Genomic DNA, 24,308 nt, shown 5'->3' with positions numbered 1-24,308 from the left:
TCTAGACTTTATGATCCATATACCATAATCATGATGGGAGCTACCATCTTCTGAGTGCCCGCAGACACCAGGCAAGGGGCTTACCCAGGTTATTTCTAGTCTAAAACCATTCAAGAAGAATATTCACAATAAAAAATAGAAATAAAACCAGTGAGAGTCTGAGAGGTTTTATTATTTTCACAATTTTACAGAATAAAAAATAAAAACAAACCAAGACTGAAGAGTCTGAAGAGGCTCACCTGCCAAGGCCACAGAGGTCAAGGGCAGAACCTGGCTTCTGCCTCAGTTGTGGCAAATTCTAAAGCCTGTGCTGTGCCTTCATGACACCTGCCTTTTCTCCACACCAGGAAGCTGCAGGGATGCTGATTCCAGCCTTGTCTAAGCAGGCCTGCTTGGGAAGGCTGGCTGGGAAATCCTGGGATTTCCAGTCCCTGTGAATCCCAGGTTAGGTGGGCAGCTTCTGACTTGTCATCAGAGTTCTGGATTAGGCCAGTCACACTGCTTGGCAGGTCACCATCCACTCGGTGGTGTGTGGTGTGGCTGTGTCAGTTATAAAGACCTCATAGTTTTGGGGGTGCAGTTGCCCTGAGTACCTGCCTGAGTGGCCCTTGTAGTAGACCCTGGCAGGCCCAGGCCCTGGCTTTGGGGTGCCTGCTCCTCTGCCTTGCTGGCAGTTGTGCCTCACTTTGTCCAGGCAGTGAGGCCAGCAGCTGCTGTCCCTGCGGACCTCTCAGAGCCTCCTTGACACTCACAGCCGGGTCCTCCGCCTTACTCCAGTCTTACTGTTAGAACAGGTTAGTTTGCTAAACTAAACAAGAGAAAATCTTTCATTTTTCCTGCCCAGCTACCTGACTCATTTTGGGGCCTTGAAATACCTGTCATTAAACTGACTAGCTGGCCTCTAGACATGTGAGAGAGCTACACTGTGGGATTGATTTCCCTCTGCTGAAGGGTCTGCTGCATTCATGAGCCTGCCTTGAAGGACAGTACTCCTTGCACCTTCCAGAGGATAGGGCAGTTCTGGGCTGCACATCTTCTCCCCAGCCCACGGGCACCTGGTAGCTCAGGTCACTGTAAGGACACCTGGATTCTCTTCCCCAGCGCCCGAGCACATAGTTCTTTCTGCATGCCAACATGCCCCCTGCCCATGGGGGGGCCTGCTCGGCATCCCCCGGGGTCTCAGAACACACTCTCTAGACACAATAGAGTTAGAGAACCAACCCTAAAACCACACTGCGGTTCTCTGTCTCTTGTTTTGTGTTTATCATGGAGGATGTGATGGCTTCGTTCAGGTGCTCTGACAAGTGGACACCAAGCAGGATTAATGTATGAGAGATGTGTTGGGGCAAGGCCTGTGAAGGATGAGGGGAGGGAACAGGGGCAGACCCAGGGCTTCCTTCACCTTACAGCAATCAGCCCTTGTGGACAGTGTGCATCCCAGGGCTTTCCCGTGCTGGCATTATCACAGTGACTCAGGACCTTCTTCCCAGGTCACTGCTGGTGAGTCTTTGAGCAGCTAAGCCACCACTTTGTACAGGGCCTGTCCCTGCCCACACACCACTCAGAAGAGCGTCCCCTTTGCCCCCTAGGTATTGAGCGAGCCACTCCCCAGACTCCATCTTTCTGCCTGTTTCCTCAGAACCACTCCTGTCCCACTTGTGTCAGTTCAGATCTGCAGAGAAGCAGATGCTGAGATGGGATTAGATGTCGAGAAACACATGGAGGAAGATGCCTGTGAAGGATGAAAGGGGAGAGAGCAGCAGAAGGCAGAGGGAACCTTCAGACCTCGACACAAGTCTGGCCCTTGTGAAGGAATTTGGGAAGGAAGGAGGGCTGGGTAGGGAGAGTCTCAGGCTATGGCCCAGGTTTTTTTGTTCAGTTTTGTTTTTTTGAGATAGGATCTCATGTTGCCCGAGCTGGTCTCAATCTCATGGGCTTAGGTAGATCCTCCCACCTCAGCACCCCACCGGCTAGGATTACAGGCCCGCACAATGGCTGTCACCTGCAGCCCAGTTTCAAGGTTCACTGACGGAAAGTCCTCAAACCAAAGCCGAAGTTGCCTGCTGGAGGATCCTGACATCTTGCAGGACCTGGCCTGCCTTAGGACCCTGGAGGCATGCTCACAGGAAGTGTGGCTTCAGGGCAGATGCAGTGGTGGATCAGAGCCCTTGCAGCTGGGGACATTGTCAGTAGTAGATCTCAGTGATGCCTCTTCCTGGCTGCTGCCCTTGAGGAGGGGACAGAGTAGGGTGTTCCTGGATGATGTTTAATTAGTTTCCCCTCTGCTTGGTTCTTTGCCTTTTCCTTCATCCTGAATAAGCAGAGGAAATATTTCCCAGCAGCCCTGACAACTTCAAACCAGCACCAACACTTCTCAGTACTTTGGAAATGACACTTTCTGTCTGCACCTTGGAACTGATGCCAGCTCCTGAGGCTAGGCAGCAGTGTTACCTAACAGCCATTCATTGCAGAGGGCGAGAGCCTCCAGGCCTCCCAGCCACTGCCAGGTTAGCTTGAAGAAGGCCTTTCTTGTTCCTGATGAAGCCTTAGTTTAGGAGAAAAAGGAGCTTGAAATCAAGAGAGAGGAGGGGTTTGGGGGAAGTTGGAAGTGACGCAGCCAGAGAGGTGCCAGGAGTGAGCTCATGGGCGCAAGCCTGCAGCTGTATTGTGCACGTGGGAGTCAGCCACTCACAGTGCAGGTGTGAGCTCACTGTTCCACCACAGCCGTTAGTGTTTGGCACCAGCACGATGCAGGCACAACTCCTGTTTCCACTGCTGGATTCGGGTAGTGTTCAGCGAAGGGAGTGTCTCTCCACTGTCCACCTACGCAGAGGGATGGCCGTGGCTCTTTATGCTCTGCTCTCTTCTCACCTCACTCCATGTAGCAGCAATCAGGATATTTTGTCTGCCAACATGCAGTGCTTCATTTAACCTCAGTTTTGTCTACAGGAAGAGGAGAAGAGGGTATGAACACTCCCATTCTAGAGAGAGAGAAACGGATGCCCTGATAGGTGCCCTGTGCAAGGTCAAGCTGTACATGAGAGGACCTGGATACTACCCCAGCTATCTGATGCAAGCAGGTGTGGGGCCCTAGAACAACTACACATAAGTGGCACTGAGTTGCCCATGGGTCCAGGAGCGGGGAGGGCAGCAAGGCCTGGGGTAGCACAGCTGCCTCCTGTATTTCTGCCCACACCTCTGGAGTGACAGTCTCCTGCACATGGAATCTGAACCACAAGGGGCCAGGACAAGGAGGAGCTCTTTTTCAGCTGTGTTGAGTCAGTGCCTATTCCCCACTTGCTGGGAGAACCAGGGAGGGACAGAGTCTGAAGTCACATTTTATAGCACTCAGTTGCCTCAGCAGAGGTTTCCCATGCTGCTGAGCTATGGTGCTCAGGGCCCTTTGTAGAAATCACTAGATCTTCGACTCTTGCTGGCTTTCTGAGGCCAGAACTGATGCAAGCAAAGAAATGTGGGAGCCGCAAAAATCGGCAGATTGTGCTGGCCACAGACCAGTCGCATACATCAGTGTACACACGCAGGAACACCGGTCCATGTCTAGCATATAGTGTGACTTATGCATTCTGCTATTTTTTCCTATAGTGCACAGACTGGAAAGTAGGTTTTTATAATAAGCTTACTTTGTAAAACTTATTTCTGAATTATGACATGCGTAGAGAAAAGTACACAAATTATGAGCATCTAGTTCAAGGAAATTGTTAGAAAATGAACACATCCGTGTCAAGAAATAGAACATGGCCAAGTGCAGTGGCTCACACCTATAATCCCAGCACTTTGGGAGGCCAAGGCAGGAGGACTGCTTGGAGCCCAGGGGTATGACATCAGCCCAGGCAGTGTAATGACAATTAACGAACAAATTTTTATTAAAAAATAAATAACAAATAGAATATTTCAGCCTCCAGGAGCCTCCCATGTGCCCCTCACTCCTCCCAAAAGGATACCACCATTGTAACTTCTAACAATATAGGTTGGTTTTGCCTGGCTTTGAACTTCATATAAATGAAATTATTTACTATATTCTCTTTTGTGCCCAGCTTTTCTCTTTCAGCATTATGTTTGTGAGAATTCATCTTTGCTGTTGCATCTATAGTCCATTCATCAATTTATCAAATCTGCATTTGTTCAGTCAGCATTTGTATTGTTTCCATTTTGGGGTTATTATAAATCTGCTTGTACATGTCTTTTGGTGCACATACGCATGTGTTGCTTTTGAGTATATAGTAGGAATGAAATTGTGAATCATACGTAATTTAACAAGCAATGTGTGAGAGCTCATCTGTTTATTGGCCATTCAGTAGAGTGCCTTTTCAAATTTCTTGCCTATTTTTCTACTGGGTTTTCTGTTTTTCTTCTTGATTTATAGTCCTGTGTATTCTGGATATCAGTTCTTTGTTGCTTATACATGTTGCAAATATCTTCCACTGTGTAGTTTGCTCTTTTACTGTCTCTGGTGTTATTTTAATGAACAGAAGTGCTTAATTTAAATGAAGTTCAATATGTCGATCTTTTTTATTATGCTTAAATGCTTTTTGTATCCCACTTAAGAAATCTTTGTTTATATTCTAAAAGAATCTACTTAGAATTGATTTTTGAAAATGGTACAGCAAGTTTATTTTTTCCTATGGGTATCTGTTGACCTCGCATCATTTTTTGAAAATACTTTCCCATACCTTAGCACTGCCACCTTTGTCAAAAACAAAGTACCCATATGCACAGGTTTGTTTCTGCTCTCCATTCTGTGTCACTGGTTTATATATCTATTCTTGTACCAATACCACACTGTCTTAATGTTTGTATAAAAATCTTGATATCCAGTAGAGCTAGACTTTCCAACTTGGACTTTTTCTATAAAGAGCACCTATGCTATTCTTGGCCCATTCCATTTCCATATAGATTTTAGAATCAGATTGTCAGTTGCCACATACATGCACACAAACTTACTAGGATTTATATTGAGATTGCTTTAAATCCATACGTCAATTTGGGAAAAATCAACACTTTTATGATAATGAGTCTTCACAAGCATGGTACCTCCCTCTATTTAGAGCTTCTTTAATTTTTCTCAATATAATTTTCTGTTAGAGATCTTGTTCATGTTTCATTAGATTTACTCCTAGGTATTTGATTTGTGGTACTATTTTAAATGGTATTTGTAAATTTAATTTTCTCTTTGTTGCTAATACAAGGAAACAGTTTATTTTTGTTGACCTTGTTGTCATCAATGACTTTCCTAAATATATTTATCAGGTTCAAATAATTTGTAGATTTTTTTCATAACAGTATTTCAGTTCAGTGTAGATGCTTTTTTATTTCCAACATACCTCATCATGTCGTCTGCAAATAATGACAGTTTTACTTTTTCCTTTCCAATTCTCATGCCATGTATTTCTTTTTCTTGCCTTATTGCACTGTACAGTATTTCCTGGACATAATAATAACAGGCATTTATGTCTTGTTCCTGATCTCAAAGAGAAGAGTTTTTACCACAAACTCACTCTTCAGATTATGAAATTTTTTACTGGCATTCTCTTTAGTATACACTTTATTTTTCCCCAAGATGAGTTTTCAATTTGGGAACTTTTTTTAAGTTTTAAGTGGTAATTTATGAACTAGGAGCTAGGAAAATGGTATCTGAATTTTTTTTTTATTTAAATGAAAAGGAACTAATGTTTATCACAAGACTGCTACTCCTCATTTTATCCTTGTGAGGAGATTTTGCCTTGGCCATTTTACGGAAGGATATCATGACTGTACATTTGAACAAGGATTCAAACAGATCTGTCTGACTCCAAAACCCATGCTCTCCTTACTTCTCCCTGATTCCTTGGTAGAATATTGAATGTGAACCCCCAAGGTCATAAAAATACCACTTTTGTCATACATGACTGAGAGGGAAAAGTTGCTAAACTATTAATACCTCACAGGTATATTCAGCATCTTTTCCTTTCCCCAGTAATCTCCTACCCCAAATCTCCTTATATCCCTGTGTTTTAGTCCATTTTCATGCTACTGATAAAGACATACCTGAGACCGGGCAGTTTACAAAAGAAAGAGGTTTATTGGACTTACAGTTCCACATGACTGGGGAGTCCTCACAATCCTGACAGAAGGCAAGGAGGAGCAGGTCACATCTTACAAGGATGGCAGCAGGCCAAGAGAGGGCTTGTGCAGAGAAACTCCCATTTTTAAAACCATCAAATCTCATGAGACCCATTCTCTATCATGAGAACAGCATGAGAAAGACTGGCCCCTGTGATTCAGTTATCTCCACAAGGTCCCTCCCACAACACATAGGAATTATGGGAGTTACAAGATGAGATTTGGGTGGGGACACAGAGCCAAACCTTATGACCCTGTCACCTGCCCCATCCCTCCTTTCCCTGATTTCCATTGCCATGGAAAGGAGCCCTGTGGGGCTGCCTGTGGCCCTAAAGGGCTGCAGCCCTCCTGAGCACCAGCTCAGCACCCACTGGGCCCAGTACAGGGCCTTCCCCAGCCTCTGCTGTCATTCTGTCACCTGTTGTCTGGTGCTGGGAGGTAGGATTGAAGGCTTTCCTCCTGGGCAGGCTGCTCAGGTTGCAAGGTAGATCCTATTTTTAAGCCCTGTAGAGTCTCAGCTGTCCCATTTTGAGGGTTATGAGTCCTACATGGGTTCACAGAATCCCTCTCGCTGAGACTCGGAGGAATGAAGAGGACAGAGAGGGTGGAGACCCAAACCAAGCAGGCCCCGGAGGCCTCAGGGCCCTGGGGCTGAAAGGAGCTCCCTAGACTAAGAGCGCGCCCCACTATTCTCACACCCCACCTTTTGCAGCCCAAATAACTACCCATGGGTGTCCTAAGAGATTTCGCTATGAGACAGAAAAGTCTAGGACACCAGGAACTCTCAAAACTAGATATTTCAGAACTCTCAAAGACCTTGAAGAATAAATGTTTTCATTGTCAATTTAACACAGAGCTACATTAAGCAGCTAACACTTTCCCTTTCTTGAATGTCACTTTGCCATTCCCTTTCCTTATCTTTTTGTGAGGGACTGCAGCTTCTTCCACTCTGGAGAGCCTCCTGGGGCTGCAACAATCCAGCATGACTTGGAGCTCTTTGGGTTTCTTTCCTAGATACTTAATAGCACATGAAGATGTGTTCTTACCAGTGACAGAGGGTGGTGAGAATGACCATTTTTGTTTTCCCTATATCTGTATCTGCCACATCCATACCTTTCTCAGAAGGTACTGGAATGACTCGTTTCTCTCTCAGCCTCTCTGGGTATTTCTCCAACCACAGGTTTGCATCCCCAGGGGGAAGCTGGCTCTCTGATCCCTCATGCTAACCTTTTTAAGCAGATGGCACAGCCAGGCAGTCTTTAAACCCAAGGAGGCTTGCCCCTTCCCTAGACTTCACGGAGTTCTAGAAGAGACTGTGATATTCAGGCCAGGTTCCTGTTTGATGAACAGGGACACTCAATTCCCGGCAAGTGGGGTGAGCGCTTCCAGCCCTCCCCACCCCCATATCGGTGTGCTGGCCCAGACCCAGGGCATGTTCAGGTACTTAAAGTAGCAAATGCCTCTGCTGTAAAAACCCTCACTGGAGTACTGAAAGCCCAGAGCCCAGACTCAGGCCACAGAGGTCTGAGATATACTCTCAAGTAGGTTAGCCCATAAAAGAAACCGGTCATAGGATTACATGTTGGGTCTGAGCCTGAAGAAAGGTGCCCATGGCTGTTACCTTCTGCGGCTGCCTGGCAGGTAATCAGAATGTGCTTGGCTTTCTTAGCTTTTGGCTGTGTGATCTGTGGGGAAGTGTTTCTGATCTATCTTCACTGCCACTCCCAGCTCTCTGGGGCGTTGTGGCTTTTTCTTGGTGGTTGGGCAGGAAGCCTCTAGAGCCTGAAGGAATTGCTGTGCTTGATGACAGGCAGAGGCTATCAATGGCTATAAATCGCCTAGTGGCTGTTTCACGTACTGAAGAAGAATTGAACATGTTTGCTGTCTGTTCTGCGGAGGCTCCTCTGATGGCCGGAACACAGCTGGGAAAAGATTTCATAGAGTGAGTCAGAGCAAGTGCCCAGCTCATGCCCACTGAATTAAGCAAGAGGAAGTGGCTGACTTCCGCAGCTGCTCTGAAAGCCCAACACAGCAAGGCCTGGCTGAGATGAACAACATAGATCATTCCACTGACTTTGGGCTACCCTCAGGCCGACCCCGTGTGACCCCACACCTGCCCCAAAGCTAGGTGAGACCCAGGATCCACCCTCTAAGCCCGGGTTACCAGTAGGGGGTAGGTGCCAAACTGGAGAGTGGACTGTGATGAATGGGTGGCAGAGTTGGCAGAGGAAATGGCTCATCTCCTGCAGTCAGGGACCCCGCTCTCAGCAGCTCCCTTCCCTGAGTGCCCTGGCACTGGTGTGTCTGTGTGTCCAGGAGCCCTGGCACACCACTGTGGCTCTACAGTAGCCTCCTGGGCAGCAGCTCATCAGCTTCCAGCACAGCCTTTGTTGCTCTGTAAATCTGTTAATGTTTGTGCTACCTAGAATAAGAAGGAAGGAGTCATTCTACAGAGAGGATTTATTCTTGCAGGCGCCAAAACCTTGTTCCTTACAATTATGTCCCGTTCTTTAATGGGGTCCCCTGCACTCCACAGTGTCATTCGCCTCCACACTAGCTGTCCCCACAATGCTATGTATTTTCACTGATTTCGCTTGGGGCCCTGCCCTGTCTTTGTCTCTGCCTTTACAGTCAGGCCAGTTGTCACTTCTCCATAGCTGTCCAAGAAGCCTGTAGCACCCTCTCCAGCCACTCCAAGCATGAGGCTTTGTGGGGAGCGTGGAATCTGTGAGCAAGCCGAGGCAAGCTGTTAGGATTCTGTTCAATGGGAGGAAAGGCTCTGAGTGAGGCGCGAAGGAGGGACTTCCCGGGAGGCACACTTACGTGCCCGACCCCGTGTCTACGCTGGCTGCCCACAGACCCTGCTTCTGCCTATTTCCTGGTTCTGCTTCATGTTTCAAAGACTAAGATCAAATGTCATTAAGTTTTAGGTAAGCAAGATATTGTGCTTATTATTGAATTGTTCTTCTTTGGTTTAACAGCCCTCCAGTTTAATCTAAATCTATTTCCTCTCATTAGTCTTTGGTGTAGATAAAAGAGCAGTTAGCTGGTCGCTATCTTTTGTGTCATAAATCTTGTAGGAAACCATTGTTGTGATTTTTCATTGTACCGTTCCTGAAGAGGAAGGAACTTTTCATTCCTTTGGGCTTTTTTTCTAGTAAATCCCCCAGCTGTTAGTGTCATCGAGCTTAACTCTCACATCCTTAAGGCAGCATTAACCTCAGAACCACCAGTACCTTGCTGTGTGCCCTGGGAGGCAAGTTATTACCCTTGGCTTCATGACCCATGGACAGTCCTTGCAATGGAAGGCAAACACATTTGTGGGTAGAGTGTGGAGAATGTGTGTAAAAGGCTTTCCTTGCCCAGGCAGTAAGTGCTGAGGAAACAAGCCACTTTTTATGCTGATAAAATTTGGGCAGGGGTTATGGGGTAGGGGAGTGAGTATGTGTTGATCTGATTCCCTGTGCCCAAGAGCAAGGACAGTCACTTCATCCCAGCCCCCACACGGTGTCGGGAACACAGAAGTGTTCAGCAGATGCTGGACAGATGTCTCCTGGGGGCATGCATGCAGTATTTGCTCTTTTTCCCTCGCATGTTCTGTGTTCCTAACATTCTTCTATTTTGGCGGAGTGGGGAGGTAGAAGGTAGGCAGAGTCTCACTCTGTCGCCCAGGCTGGAGTACAGTAGCCCGATCTCTGCTCATTGCAACCTCTGCTTCCCGGGTTCAAGCGATTCATGTGCCTCAGCCTCCCGAGTAGCTGGGATTACAGGTGCCTTCCACCATGCCCGGCTAATTTTTGTATTTTTAGTAGAGATGGGGTTTCACTATGTTGGCCAGCCTGGTCTTGAATTCCTGACCTCAAGGGATCTGCTCACCTCAGCCTCCCAAAGTGCTGGGATTACAGGTGTGAGCCACCACTGCTGGCCTCTTCTATTTTTTAATTACACCTCTTGTATTTTTTGTCTCCTTAATTCAGTGCAGAGGTTTTCATAATAACACTAATAATATTTATGGAATAGTTAACAGCATGTCAGAGCTTATAATGTTAAATAAGATAACAAAGTTTATCTCATTTAATCCTCACTAGAATAACCCTGTGAGGTAGGTAGAAGAAGTTAGAGAGGTTAAGTAGCCACCTAAGGTTATCCAGGTTGTGTGTGGTTGACGGCGCCCTACCTTTCCCCACTGACTTTAGCAAGACAAGAATACTGGCAAGTTGCTGCTGCCCTCTGGGCTCTGTTTTAAAGTGAAGCTGCTGATCCACAATGGAGAACCCACTCCTGCAAGGCCAGCCTCCACAGAGGCCAGAGGCCAGTGCTGGTCAGAGCGTCCAAGAAGCTGGACTCAAACAAGGGTAACTTGCGGGAATCTTCAGGAAGCCCTTATATTCAGAATTGTATTCTGTGCCACATGGGTCCTTTCCCACCATCAAACTTAGAAAATGACCCCTAGGGAAGCCCTTGGAGTTCAAGGGCGGGCACTGAGAAGTCTACGCACGTCCTCATGGGTTGGAGGACCGGTTTCGCCACGTGTTCTCTGGCCCAGTCGTAAACATCATTCGTTTGCTTGTCCAGCAAACATTATTGGACACCTGCTAGTGCCAGGTACTGCACTGAGCACAAGAGAAGGGCGCAGTTCCTTCCTTTGAAGCCCACAGCCCATTGAGGAAGACAGGTATATAAAACAGCATTTGCAAGGGGGCGACAAGGGCCAGGGGGGAGGTGAGCAAAGGATGCAAGGAGTGGCTCTCAGTGTCGTGCGCACCTCACATGGGAAGGCCAGTGCGGCAGGTGCTGGGTGCTGTCGCCCTCTGCTTCTCCCGGCTGGAGTGTCAGTGTGGGACCCTGTAGGCCCCAGCCCACCCAAGGGGAGGCAAGTGAGAAGGTGCCAGGGTGGTCATGGGACAAGAGCCAGAGGGAAAAGGGCTGGCCAAGCCCTGGAGAACTGAGCAGAGCAGAGAGCCGCCTCGCCAAGCCTCTGTGTTCCGTCTTGTCATGCTTGTTGGAATGAGGAGGAATCCCTAAAGACCATGGATTGAAGGAGAATGGCTCTCCTTCCTACCACTTCCCCACCATCTCTCCCTGAAACCACGGGAGCATTCCACATACAACACAGGGCAGGGGTCTTCCCTTCATGTTCCTTGAGTGCAGTGACCATGGCCACTCCTTTCTCAGAACTCCTACTGCCAGAGTCTTAGCACTGCTGGCCTCCATACCCAGCAGGGAGGTGTGGTCTGCTCCCACATGGCTGGCTGGGCCATTCCTGGGCAGATGGTATCGAATGAGGAACACCCAGTGTCTGTGTGGTTGGCACACAAGACACTGTGGTGGTTGAGAGAAGCAGAGGGCGACAGCACCCCGCACCCTGCCGCACTGGCCTTCCCATGTGGGATGCGCACGACACTGTGTGGTTGGCATGCAGTGGACACACCCTGTACTGCATGCTACCTGTAAGCATGTCTTGCTGAAACTAGCAGCCAGTTCTTTGTTTTGTTGCAAATGACCATTTGACAGTACATCCACAACAGCCAAACATGGCACACGAGGAACTGGGCTTGAGTATCACGAAGATTTACTGATAAATGGACAGCCATAAGCACCATTAACCAGACAACACAGTTACTCTCCATCTTGGTGGCTGCACAGCCCAGTGGACCACACAGGGCCCTCCTGGGGTGTTGGGCAAGGCCCTCCTCCCAGGCAGAGGCAGTTGGACTGAGGCCAGAGAGTTCTAGGTACTGCAGCCTCTGCCAGGAAGAACATTTCTCACCCAGGGGAGGCCCGCAGGAAATGGGCTGGCCCTCCCAGTCATACATGGCTGCCTGGGCTTCGCCTGACCTACCTGTGAAGAAGCTCCCAGAAGACCATTGCTGGTCAGCATCCCGGGTACCAGGAGAGCTTTCTTAATGCATCTGAAAATCCTGGATAAACAGGACTGCCCTCTGCACCCCAGGCTGCCCTATAGGACGGGCTTGGCCTGCAGAGTGGTAGCTCCGGGAAGCAGAGCCCTCAGGTCCAGTCAGGCTTTGGCATGGCCTGGCCTCTCCATCCGACTTACCATTGACCCAGCTTGCCTGGAAGGACTCAGGGCCTAATCCAGATTGTTCTGGTCTTGGTTCTCAGGTAGAATGAGAGTGGCATGGGGAAAAGGGCTGAAGTCTTCACACAGGCTGTGTGAGAGCTCTCAGCAGTCTTTGGTTGACTTTGGGTAGGGGTAGAGATGAAACCCAGCAGTCTTATTGTTCTCCCCCCCTCCCCACCCCACCCTACCCCACGCTACGCCACCTACTCTACCCCTTCCTGTGGACAAAGCAGAGAGGGCAGAGCTGGGGCCTCAGTGCCACATGGGGCAGGCAAATGAAGATGTCAGGGAAGCCCAGAATGTTCTGGGGGCCAGGGGACACATTCATTGAAACCACTCTGAACCTGGGTCATAAAACTGTGTGTCAATATTTTAAAAGTCACAGGATGAATGCAGAGCTCTGCCAAATTCAACATGCTGTGTTCCAGGGGTTGATAAGACGAGCATTAGTTCAGTGGAAAAAAACCGAGACAAGAGAGGTTCTCTTTTAACCTTCTGTGTTTCATGTTTATACTGAGGCAGGCTGCCCTTCCTTGCAGGAGAGGATTCATTCATCATGTAACCAACAAATGAGTCCCAGTCACATTGTCACCTGTCACCTGTGTTGGATTTAAGTGATAACCATCTACAGGCAGTAAGAATGTATCGAGGCGAATGCAGCGTGTCCCATTAGGCCAGCAGAAGCCGTCTTGGGTTTCCTCTGCCAAGTTCATACACCTCTGGTTCAACAGTGATAAGCTGAAGGGAATTTGCTGGAACCATAACTGCCACTCCTAGTCCTTTATTACTGGGGGGCTATGCTTCCATCCCTGAAAATAAGTCTTGTTTGGCACTCAGCATTTTCTATGGAGCAAATAAGCAAATCATTATCGCTGAAATGCCTCATTTGTTCCCCCAAACATTTCACCAGCTCCTCCATGTGCTGCTCAGCTCTGGGATACATAGACGGGCATGGCCAGGTGTTTCCCACCCTCCCCACCCCACGGCCTATGGTCTGCAGAGGAAAACTAGCCTCCAGAAAAGGACAGTCTGGATTCACTGATGAGATTTGGTTTAGATTCAGCCCACAGGACCATGGAGCCAGGGAGGGAGATGCCTGAACTGAACCTGTACAGCCCCACAGGGAACTGAGTGGACAAGGTGGGCTTGGGTATGGGGAGCAGAGTGGGCAGAGTGAAAATCCAGGGTGGCGTAAGAGTCTGGGTGCCTGTCACCCATGAGGAGGCCCCACGGGTTCCCTGGGGAACAGAGGCACTGATCTCCTTGTGTCCGGTAAGGGAGCAGGGCTGAGGCCAGAAACAGGCCAGCGAGAGCCTGTGGGGAGCCAGGGAGTGTGACAGCCAAGGACCCCCAGAGCACTAGCAGCTAAGGACCCTGGGCGGCACTCAGGCCTGGGCGAGGGACTGACCTGGGGAATTCTTGAGATTTTTCTGACTGTACGGAGCTCATCAGGGAAAACGTGGGAGATGCCTGGATTCATTGCCCAGCTCCGAGCTCAGCACGAAAACTGCCTCTTGGAACAGTCTAGAAAGAGGCTCACCTGAGGCCCAGTACCCAGGGGCCATGCTGTCATGTGGGCCAAGGCATCTGAGGGGCAGGGGCCTTCCCCATCCCACTGCTGCCATGGCCCGTGGCCCACTCTGCCCTGCCCTCCTGACCCGGGGACCCAGTGCATCTCTGTGGGGGCTGGGAGGAGCGTTAGCAAAGGAGAGGCTGCACAGGGCACATTCAGTGATGACGGGAAACCAAGAGCAGGAAAAGCAACCGTGCTCTGCCCTGGGCGACTCAGACGGGAAAGGGCCTGAGCCTGAGGCAGCCAGGAGGAGGCAGCCTTACCAGGGAGGCCGTGGCGTGGGCCTCCGTGCTGCTTCTGCCCTCCTCATCCAACTGCAGCGGGACAGAGGCAGAGGCCAAGTGGGGGCCTGGAAACAAGCAGTGTGCTCTCAGGGTGGGCTCTGCATTGAGTTCCCACTGTCAGCAGAGCCTTTGGCAGGTGCCAGAAAGAAATCCTGCTGCTCCCTCCTCCTCAGAGGGTTCAGAGCAAACAAAGCAGGGTCACCTGAGGACAAAGCAGTGGACAGGGTGTCAGGGACCCTGGGTCTGGGAGCTTGGGGAAGTCCTTCCAGCTTACTGAGTTCCCCGTTCTCCTGCCAGACATGAGAACTCTTGACTTCTGAGACTTGACGGACCGAGAGTAGCAAAGTGCCTGGCAGTCTCCACATCCAGCCCTGCCACACCGTGGCATGGGACCTCTGTGGTCACTTCTGTGGCCTCCCAAAGACACCATCTCCCTCGTCACCTTAGGGCCAACAATCTCCTCCCCGTGCACTGGGTGTGGGGGTCAGTGAGGAGTGATGAGGAAGTGCAGAGACCACGCTGCGCTTGTTTTCCTGCAGACTTTAGTGGCTATGTGGTTGGGGTGGTGGCCCTGCTGAAGGGGGTCTGCCCTAGCAGCCGTTTGGGCAGGAGCAGTTTTCAGATGTGAGCACACTCGTTCCAACTTGCAGCAAAGCCGCTCAAGGTCCCAGGAAGCCCAGGCTTCTCTCTTGTTTTTGTGGCTACCTTGGTAGCGTGTGTGTGTAAGAGCATGTGTATGTGCAGGAGAGAAAGACCTGTGCGTTCCAGAACACCCTTCTTCCTTGAACATCCAAGTGCCCAAAGCCTAATTTTAAAACCAAAGTCGATGCCTCCTTAAGTCTGCGATGGCCCAGTTCTGTTCTTGATCCAAGTCTACGGAGCCAGCTTCCCCTGCCAGGGCTTGAAAGGGACCCCTGGCCAGGAGTCAGCAGGGCAGCAAACAAAGCTGTTGGGGGCACTGTGGGGACTCCCCTAGGTGGCCAGGCTTCTGTATGCCTGTGCCACCCTCCTCAGGAGCTTGTTTCCAGTTCCGGTTGGGCAGGGGCTGGCACTGGAGAGAGGCTTATGTGTCAACACCGTAAAGCAGCCAGCAAGCCCTAATGACCACACTCTGCAAGGCCACACAGCACAGACTGGCACCTGGTTCTGCTTGGGGGAAGGGCTGCTGCCAGTCTGCAGGCCTGCCCCTACCTCTGGGAGCAGAGCCCGAACTTGGGGAGTGAATGAGGCTTCTGGGCTGTCTTTACGCTGACAAGGGCCTTCTACACTGTCAGCCTGGCCCCAGCTACCAGCAAGCCCCCTCTTACTCCCCATTACAGCCACTGGGCCTCCCTTTGGCAAGGCATAGGAGCCCAAATGTGGCCCACCTGGCCTCTGGGGACTTCCTTCCTTTAGAGCTAGAAAAACAGCTGCAGAATGTGCCTGGCTGCATCAGGGCCCCGCCCACTCACCTATAGAAAAGCCCTGCTGTGGACTGAGCCTCCCAGCCTAGGAAACCTGGCTCTGGCCTCCCCTGCAGGCCTGTGATGTCTGGCTCCAGAGGCCTTCTCCTCTGGGCTTTTCCATGCCTGTGAACTGGGCCCCATTCATTTCCCTGTGGTTTCATGGGAATGTCCAATGTATTCAGGAGGTTGCAGCGCACCCAGGAGGAGAGGGGTCAGTGAGAGGCCCAAGCTGTGACTGGTGGGCCACCCAGTGGCCACGGCACCCTCTGCTGGAGGCTGGCAGCAGGGTGCATGGCCAGCTGTGGGTGGGGGTCCATCAGTCAAGCAGCTGTACTTCCTCCCCATCCCCCTCCCACACCTAGGCCAGGGGCTCTGCCTGCAGCTCCCTCATGCCAGGCCTCCACTTTCCAGCTCCCGGGCCCCCAGCCCCACCTGGCCTGGCCCGGGACAGAGCTGCCACCAAGATCTCTTCCACTTTCTCTCCCCAGCAGCCTGCAATTCAGTGCCCCACAGACCCCTGCCTCCTGGGCCCTGTGGTTTCCACAATACTACACTCAATTTCTGGCCGCTAAGAACACAGCAGGTTCTACTTAAAGGTGGCCATCACCTGCACCCCATGGGTCGCCCAGCCATGGAGAAGGGGCCATGGTTGGGTGCACAGCTTCTGAGACAGGCCCAGCAGCTGCCTTCATGGCCTCGGCAGAGCCCAGGGCTCTGGAGCTTACAGGGAGCATATGCCCAAGTGTGGAAAATTTGGTCTGCAGAAGAAATGAGGCTGAAATTGGCTGGAAGCAATTCTTATCAAAGCCACATTAGCAGTTTTCAGCAAGAGCTAATTGAACAAGCTCTGTGAGTGGCCTCATTCCATTAGCAGGAGCGTCCCACAGAGTGTGACAAGGGCCCTGGTGGCTGAGGGCAGAAGAGGCTGTTTCTGTCCCACATTTGCCTTAGGCCTTTGAAAATGGACACATTTTCAGCTTTGGGGACTGGCCCTGCCCCTGCCCTGGCTCCCGCTCATTTCCAAAGCCACTCTCTGAGTGTCCTGTGTGAGGAAGGGGTGAGGTGAGTTTCTCAGCACTTTAGCAGGTGCATGGATCTGAAATGGGACACCTCTGGCTCCTTGCCAGAGGGAGGCTTTGTGGTGAGCGTAGGGGAGGCAGAAGAAACTTACAGAAATATTGCCTTTGCTGTGTTTTTTGCCCAAGTCCCAGAGTTGGGGCACCCAAGCCAGTCACATCATAGGATATATAATAATAATGTCTTATTTATTCAAGGCCAGGAACTTGAACATTGCTTCCCTGTTTTATAGGAAACAAATTGAGATTCCATGAGCTTAAGAAGCAAGTGAGTGGTAGGGCTGGCATTCTATGCATGCCACTGAGGAAAAGGCCCTCGTCTCTTTTCCTCTACTGATGGCAGGGCCAGGAGAGGTGAAGGACACCCCCGAACCCCTACAATCTGCCAGTGAGGACCTTCCTGGCCACAGATGCCTCGGATCCCTGACTATCAAAACCCAGCCCCAGCCTTTCAGCTGAGCAGAGAAATACTCAGATCCGGTTCCTCGGTGGTCAGGGAAGGCAGGCTTCCTCTGAAGCGCAGATGGCTTCATCCCTTTCTCATCTCCTTACCTTTGAGCCCATTACAGCCACTGGGCCTCCCTTTGGCAAGGTCTGAGGGCCCAAATGTGGCCACCTGGCCTCTGGGGACTTCCTTCCTTTGGAGCTAGAAAAACAGCTGCAGAATGTGCCTGCAGGGCCCCGCCAGGGCGAGAGCAGCCTTTCCCAGCATCGTCCTTTAAGATGCGACAGAAACAGGTCCCACCCGAGCCAGCAGGAATGGGGCACCCAGTGTCTGCCTCTGCACAATCTTGATGCTTGCGGGTACCTTCAGGGTGAAGGACGCCCTGTCGTAAATGCATGAAGAGCCCCGCGTTTTGTGTATTGATGTTGATGCTCTTTCTTTAGAGGAACACTTGTGCGCTGTGGGAACCTGTGTGTCTACCACTGTCACCCTTGCTGTGGGGAGTGTGTACTGTGTGGGGGGGCTGGTGACCTTTCCCTGCTGTCTGCCATAGCATGTGAGGGACTCGCCAAGCCTCATCCCTGCCCTCCCTTTCCCGTCCCCTCCTGCCCCAGGGAGGCCCAGACCCAGGGAGGAGGGGTGCTGGGAGGGAGTGACGAGGAGCTGGGGTCCTGGCCCTGCAGCCGCTGTCACAGCACAGCCCACCCCAGACCTCCAGAGTGGTGGGGCCCTGGTGGTGCGGGCTCCAGACACTCGGCCGATGCCAGGTCTGGGACCGAGGCCCCGTCTCCGAGGCCTTGGCTGGCTGTTCTGGAAGGTGGCGCTGGCTGGCAGCCATTCCCAGCCCCTCGGAGAGCAGTTGTCAGGCAGTCCCTGAGCTCCAGTGCCCCATCCCCAGCAGGCCCAGTGATCTCATGCTTGTGCCCCTGGCGCTGGGAGGAGCGGGGTGACACTAGGGCCGGTGCCCACCTCAGAGGAGGAAGGTCTGAGGCCGGGGCGGGGGACAGGGTACGCTCCCATCCAGCAGCCCCAGTGCCCTCTCCGCCCCCTTCAGGGCTCCCCTGGCCCAGAGTGTGGAGCGGCGCAGCCTGACCAACCAGGATCGCTTGGGGCGTTTCAGAGGTTTGGCTGCCCAAGCTGTGCACCTAGCACTGCTCCCCAGGAGAGGGAGGGAGGAGGTCAGGGCAGAGGGCCTTGCTGACCGGGTCATTGTCACAGCCTCCATCTCTGGCCCTGGGTTCCTACAGGAGTGCCTGGGCTCTAAGCTGGAGCTACCCCATCCCAGGACCTTGGGGAGGAGGAGGCTGGGCGCCACCTGCTGGCCCACCGGGGAATTGACAGGGTGGGCGACTGTGGTCCATATGTTGACCCCAGATGAGAACCCTGACCCGCACTTACCCTACCCCACCCACCCTGCACTGTCCAGCTCAGTTCTCTGAGCCATGGTGCGGAGTCCCATTTACAATGGTGAATACTGAACTCGGTGCAACTCTGGCTGCTGGCAGCTGGGCTTGGCCTGCACCTTTCTGTCCCCAAACTCCACTGGGGACCCACCTTCCAGCCACCGCAGGGTGCCACCACCAGAACCAGGGGTCAGCCCCACCTTCGTTCACTCCTACCCAGAGCCCACCTGTTCACTCTGCCCCCATCTGCTACCTGCAGCATCAGAAGGACATGAGGGCAACAAACAGCCCCTGCAGCTGTCCGTAAACATCATGGCCAAGGCTGCGCCTGGGAAGCGGACTCTCTGTGGTGCCAGCTCCCTCCTCAGTGCCCTTGATCTTTGTCTGGGTCCCTGCTTGATGTGGCCCAACTGGCTGTGCCAGAGCTCCACAGGCACTGTCCCGACTCCCAGCCCCAGGAGGGAGGGAGAGGCTGAGACCACAAGAGAAGCAGACTCAGCCACACCAAGGGCCCCGGCACGGTGGGCCTCTCCTCCAAAACCTCGCCAGGCTTCACGTTCAAGTCACCAAGAGTGCACTTGTTCACTGTCGAGGGCAGGGGTGACTCCTGGGACTGTGCTGGGGTCCAGGGAGGACAGGTAGCAGAGTTGCCAGGGAAGCAGCTTGCCTGAGGTCTGTGGTCATGGCAGGGGTTTCCGCAGTGGCCCCGCCCTCTCCGGGTCCCCTCCCTCCTGTCCTTGTCCTCGTGTTTACTGAAGACCATGAGAAGGGATGTGGAGAGCCCCTGCAGGAACTAAGAGCAGGAGCCTGGCTCAGCCCCGAGAGGCCCCCAGATATTCAGTTCCTAAACCCATAGTGGGTGGGGCATGGGCACAGGAGAGTAACCAGGACTGTCTCGCACAACCCTACTCCTTCACCCTCTCTGCCTGGTGGCCTTCTTAGCCTGCAGCCTCAGTGCAACCCGCTATGGGGTCATGCTGCCCCCTGCTGGCCACACTGCAAAACGCAGCCCAGGGTTGGCCCTAAGGCTACACTTGTCCCTCTTCCTGCAGCTGGGCTGGAGGGGAAAGCAGGCACCACACAATAGCCTGGATGCCCTGCCCAGGAGGATTGTCTGACTGCATGGGGAGAAAAGTCCAGAACCATGCCTGGCACATGGTAGTCTTTGTGGAGTGAGAGAGCAAAAGTATGCATGATTGTGTGCATCTGAAGCATCTTGGTGCTGATGGCCTGACCAGTATTAGATATTTTTCAAGCAGGGATTTTGACTCCTCTTGGATTCACAATATCTTATTATGAAATCCAAGTAAGAACAGTCTAATGGCACCAGACAGTGATACAGGTGAGCCTAGAACAGTCAGTGTTCATGTCGGGGACTGCAGCCTACTTTTCAGGGGAGGCTTCAAAAAGAATTGAGGAACAGAGTTGATGGTAGGGATGAAAATCACAGGGCATGTTGAGGAGACCCCCTGCTGGCCATGTGGAGGGCAGGTGGGGCAACAGGAGAGCAGCGCCTGCATCCTGAGGGCTTTCCATGCATCCAGCAGAGGGCTTGCCAGCGCAGAACCTGTCTTCTCTGCGTCTGTGACAGCCCTGAGCAGGTGCCATTGTGACCCCTGTCCTGCATTTGAGACAGAGGATGGATGGGGAGGGCTCTGTGGTTTGTTCAGGATCCCACGGCAAGGATGTTGTGGAGCTGAGAGTCAGACCTGGGCTTGGGAGACTTGTAGTGGGTTAAGGGCTTGAACACAGGGTTTTTGGCAGGAAGTGGTGGGCACAAGCACAGATTAGGGGCTGGGAGGTGGGGTGGCACATTACAGGCAGTTACTGCCACCCAGAGGGCAACATGGACGCTCCTGCTTTTACCTGCTGGGTGTCCTATGTGATAGAAGGGTAGGCTGAAGTTTGATCCTTGTGGTCACACATCCCAGCTGTCACCTGCCTTACTATGTGCCATGAGCCAGCCCAAAAAAGTCCCCATAGAGGAGGAATTAGGGGTGCTGGACTGGCTTCCCTCCTCCCCAGGTGGTGCCTGCCCTCCTGGGGCATTTCCCAGCACTTCTTCCTCTGCAGCTTGGGCTCCCTGGGGAGGCAGATGTGCTCTCAGGACATCCTGGTGGAGCACAGGCACACGTCTGCTCTGGCAGGCCCACCCTGGGTGGAGGAGGGGCTCTGCATGCCAGGGTGCTCTCTCTCTCTGGCTGGCTTTCTTTGCACAAGCGTGGCCAGATGACGAGGCTCACCCGCAGCACCACCCACACCTCCAGGAAGGGAAGTTGATGGCAGGGCTCCGGCTGTGGCCAGGCCTGCAGGAGCTTCCTCCCTGACCTGTCTCACTCAAGGGGAAAGCTCGGGGCTGGGCATGAAGCCTGGGGAAAGGCAGGGAGGGCAGAGTCCCCCCAGCCTAGTCAAGACCCTGATCACCCCATGTCTCCCCGAGGAAGCGGCTTTCCCCATGAAGGGGATCCTGGTCACCAAGGCATGAGGACATGCCCAAGCGCCCATCACAACAGGCTCCAGATGTTGTGCACATTTGTGATCTTCTTGTCCCACCAAAGGAGGGGCCTCATGCCCCAGATTTGATGATAGGGACAGTGGTACTGACCTCAGTGCTGTGTGATACCAACCCCCCAGCCTTTGCCTGGTTCACATCCCGCATCGCCCATCAGTCCCTGCTCCTTCAGTCTGGGACCTTGACCTGCTCAGTCCTTCCATCAGGAGCCACGTCCATTCACAGTGACTGTTGAATCTAATGACACCCAGGTGCTGCAAAGCCAGAGCAGCAGCCCCTGAAAGGGTGACTCTGGGGTCTCAGCCCATCCCCACTCCTGCCCTGTCCCCTGGTGAGGGCTTCCCTCCTGCTGCCTTAGACTATCCTGTCCACCCTCAGAGACCCTGTCGGGAGGCTTCCCTCCAACAGGGCACCATCCCCAGAGGAGAAGGGAGCCAGCACTCCTGGGACTGAGGGGTCCTCGGTCCACTCACCACTGCCACATGCCCCAGGGAGCCCTCTGAGCAGGGGCTGGGCCAGGGCCCCTGGGTTCCCATGGCCTGGACAGGCATGGTGCCCTCTTATAGCCGGGGCTGCCCGAGTTTTCCAGGCACCCTGTCATTCAGCAGAGATCTTTCCTTGGTGCCTTCTCTGGATTGGGTGGGCTGCTGAGTTCTGGGGCTGCTGCGGTGAATTATTTAATAGATAGGTGCTTCCCTGCTCTCCAGGGTCCCCCTCTGGGAGAGCCAGCACAGGAGCTAACCAGTCAGAGGAAAAGGTGGTGTAGACCCACTGGTGCAGGGGAGACCATGGGAGTGCTGGGCAAGACAGGGACTTGGCGGAACACATGAGATGAGGCAGCTGGGAGGTCCTCTTTAAGCTGAGACCTGAAGGGTGATAGAGAGCCAGGTAGGCTGCAGCGTGGGAAAGCCTGAGCAGCTGTCCCCCAACCCCAGCGGTCCCTCCCATCCCACCCACCCTCTGCAGGCTCGTGGAGGAGTTCATGCTCTTGGCCAACATGGCAGTGGCCCACAAGATCCACCGCGCCTTCCCCGAGCAGGCCCTGCTGCGCCGGCACCCCCCACCCCAGACAAGGATGCTCAATGACCTGGTGGAATTCTGCGACCAGATGGGGCTGCCCGTGGACTTCAGCTCCGCAGGAGCCCTCAATGTGAGTGGTGGGAAGGGTTCAGGGGAGGCTCTGCTTGGGGGAAAGAAGAGAAAGACCTGGAAGGTGGGGGGTCCAAGGGCCTCTGCTTCCCCCCAGAGTCCCTCCCCTTCAGCCAGGTCTCTCCTATAGAGGAGGAAGGAGGCCCTGGGAGGAAGGGCCCCTCTGAGTCACAGGGGTCCTGACAATGGGACTTGCCCCCTCACCAGGACTGTGCCAAGCGGGGACCCTGGAGGCCTAGCAGAGGGCAGGGGTCCTGTGGCCAGAAAGGGCTGGTCTTGGGCCCAGAGGCTTTCAGAGTGTGGGGGCTGGAATTGTAGGAATCCTGGGAATGTTCCTGGTGGGTACTTTCAGGTGCTTCATGCCCGGGACGAAGCTAAGAAACCCAGGGCCTTGGCTCTGGTCCTAGAGGAGGGAGAAATCTCACCCAGGCCTGACCGTGGGAGGGGAAGGCAGGTGCCCTAGGCCCGAGAGCTGGAGCCCAGTGAGTCCAGGCCAGTCAGCAAGACATGGAAGGGACTAACCTCAGGCCAGTGTGGGCCACAGGCTGTGGGCAGCTGCCCCCTCTCCCCACCCATCCCCTCTGAGCAGGGCTGAGCCCCCAGGCAGCTCTTCCCCGCAAGAGCAGAGCATGAGGTACTTAGCGGATGACAGGGCCCCGAGCTGGACCACATGTCACACAGGTTACTGGGATTTGCTTCTAGAAAAGCCTGACCCAAACATTTGGAGATGACAAGTACTCACTGGCCCGGAAGGAGGTGCTCACCAACATGTGCTCCCGGCCCATGCAGGTAAGGAGGGCCCAGCCCCAGCCCATGCAGGTAAGGAGGGCCCAGCCCCGGCCCATGCAGGTAAGGAGGGCCCAGCCCTGTCCCATGCAGGTAAGGAGGGCCCAGCCCTGTCCCATGCAGGTAAGGAGGGCCCAGCCCCGGCCCATGCAGGTAAGGAGGGCCCAGCCCCGGCCCATGCAGGTAAGGAGGGTCCAGCCCCGTCCTCGCCGGCTCCCGGGAGCACACTGGCCCCAGACCTGTGACCTCCACATGCAAGCACAGCCCACCACCGTTCCTGCCCTGCTCTGGACATGGCTGGGTGGACGGGGCTGCTCCTCCTCTGCCGGAGGGTAGGAGAGGAGGCCGACCCCAGGCAGCACCTAAGAGGGGGCACCCTGAGCCTCTTGAGTTTGAACCACTGCCTCCTGCTCAGACTTGCTCAAGGACAACATGCCTTGGAGCTGAGGGGCTACCGAGACCTCCTATCAGGCTGGGGTCCTGGAGGAGAGACAGAGTCCCGTGTGGCTTCCTGTCCCGGGGAACACTCCACAGCCTCCACCCCCGCATGTGGAGTCCAGAACCAGCTGTCAGCCTCTGGCCAGTGTGGGAAAGAAGCAGACTTGGCCGTGGGCCTAGGCCTGGGCCTGCAGGGAGGTGGCAGCCTGTGGGGTGGACAGCTGGGCTTGTTCTGGGACGCCTGTCACAGCCCCCAAGGCTGAGCTTCACCCGTGCAGGGCCTGAGCATCCTGGGACCAGGACCCCAGAGGACCCTCGGGCCAGCGGGAGCAGTGGGTGCTGATGAGTCAGCTCTGGGCCCCAGCCCAGCCCAGGGGCAGGGACAGGCTGTATTTCAGGAGCTTGGTCACACAGCAGATTCAGTCTGTTCTCAAGAACTGGATGGCTTCAGCTGACCCCAGTGGATTTATTTTCTGACACTTCAAGCTCTGCTGGGTTTGAAGCCATCAGGATCTGCTTGGGCTTGGCCGCCCTGACTTGCCCCCAGTCACAAGTGTCTGCCCAGCCAAGCACCTACGGCACCCACAGCTGAGAGGGGCTGGGCCGTGCCTGTGGGGCTGTTTCTGTTCTACACGCCAGTGGCTCTAGGCCTGGCAGAGATGGCACAGCAACCCCTGAGTCCCAGAACTGCCTCTGGCTCTGCCCTGCTAGGGCCCCTCCCATGCCCCTGCCTCTAATGCCATCACCTTCAAGGAGGTACAAGCTAAGCTGGAGTTCCAGGGATCAGAGCTGCTCCGGAGTCAGCCAGAGCCTGAAAAGGCTGCATTCTCCTGGCTCGCCTGCCAGGGAGCTCGGAGGCGCCCTTGCCTGGGAATCCGATGGTAGCGAGTCACCAGAAGGTCTGCGGTGCTCCTGTTCCTCGGCCCCGGGAACTGCGGTGGGGACAGGGCAAGGCAGCAGCAGAGAGCACAGAAAGGTGTGAGGGGGCACGCAGT

At 53.5% G+C, this 24,308-nt stretch overlaps 1 protein-coding gene across 3 annotated transcripts in view; it reads left to right on the top strand.

Moving 5' to 3' along the window:
• DIS3L2 (DIS3 like 3'-5' exoribonuclease 2) overlaps nt 1–24,308 on the top strand; it is a 380,125-nt gene that overhangs the window by 350,074 nt on the left and 5,743 nt on the right. For 2 of the 3 annotated variants that reach the window (XM_050751079.1, XM_050751080.1), the window contains 4 exons: nt 21,907–22,090; nt 22,792–22,878; nt 22,909–22,938; nt 22,999–23,028. In XM_050751079.1, coding sequence (XP_050607036.1) covers nt 21,907–22,090; nt 22,792–22,878; nt 22,909–22,938; nt 22,999–23,028 — 331 coding nt within the window. The remainder of the gene's footprint in view (nt 1–21,906; nt 22,091–22,791; nt 22,879–22,908; nt 22,939–22,998; nt 23,029–24,308) is intronic. The other variant, XM_050751081.1, reaches the window with a different exon arrangement.

This window comes from Macaca thibetana, chromosome 12 (assembly GCF_024542745.1).
Source record: "Macaca thibetana thibetana isolate TM-01 chromosome 12, ASM2454274v1, whole genome shotgun sequence".
Taxonomy (NCBI): domain Eukaryota; kingdom Metazoa; phylum Chordata; class Mammalia; order Primates; family Cercopithecidae; genus Macaca; species Macaca thibetana.
This window is presented reverse-complemented; position numbering and strand designations above follow the sequence as displayed.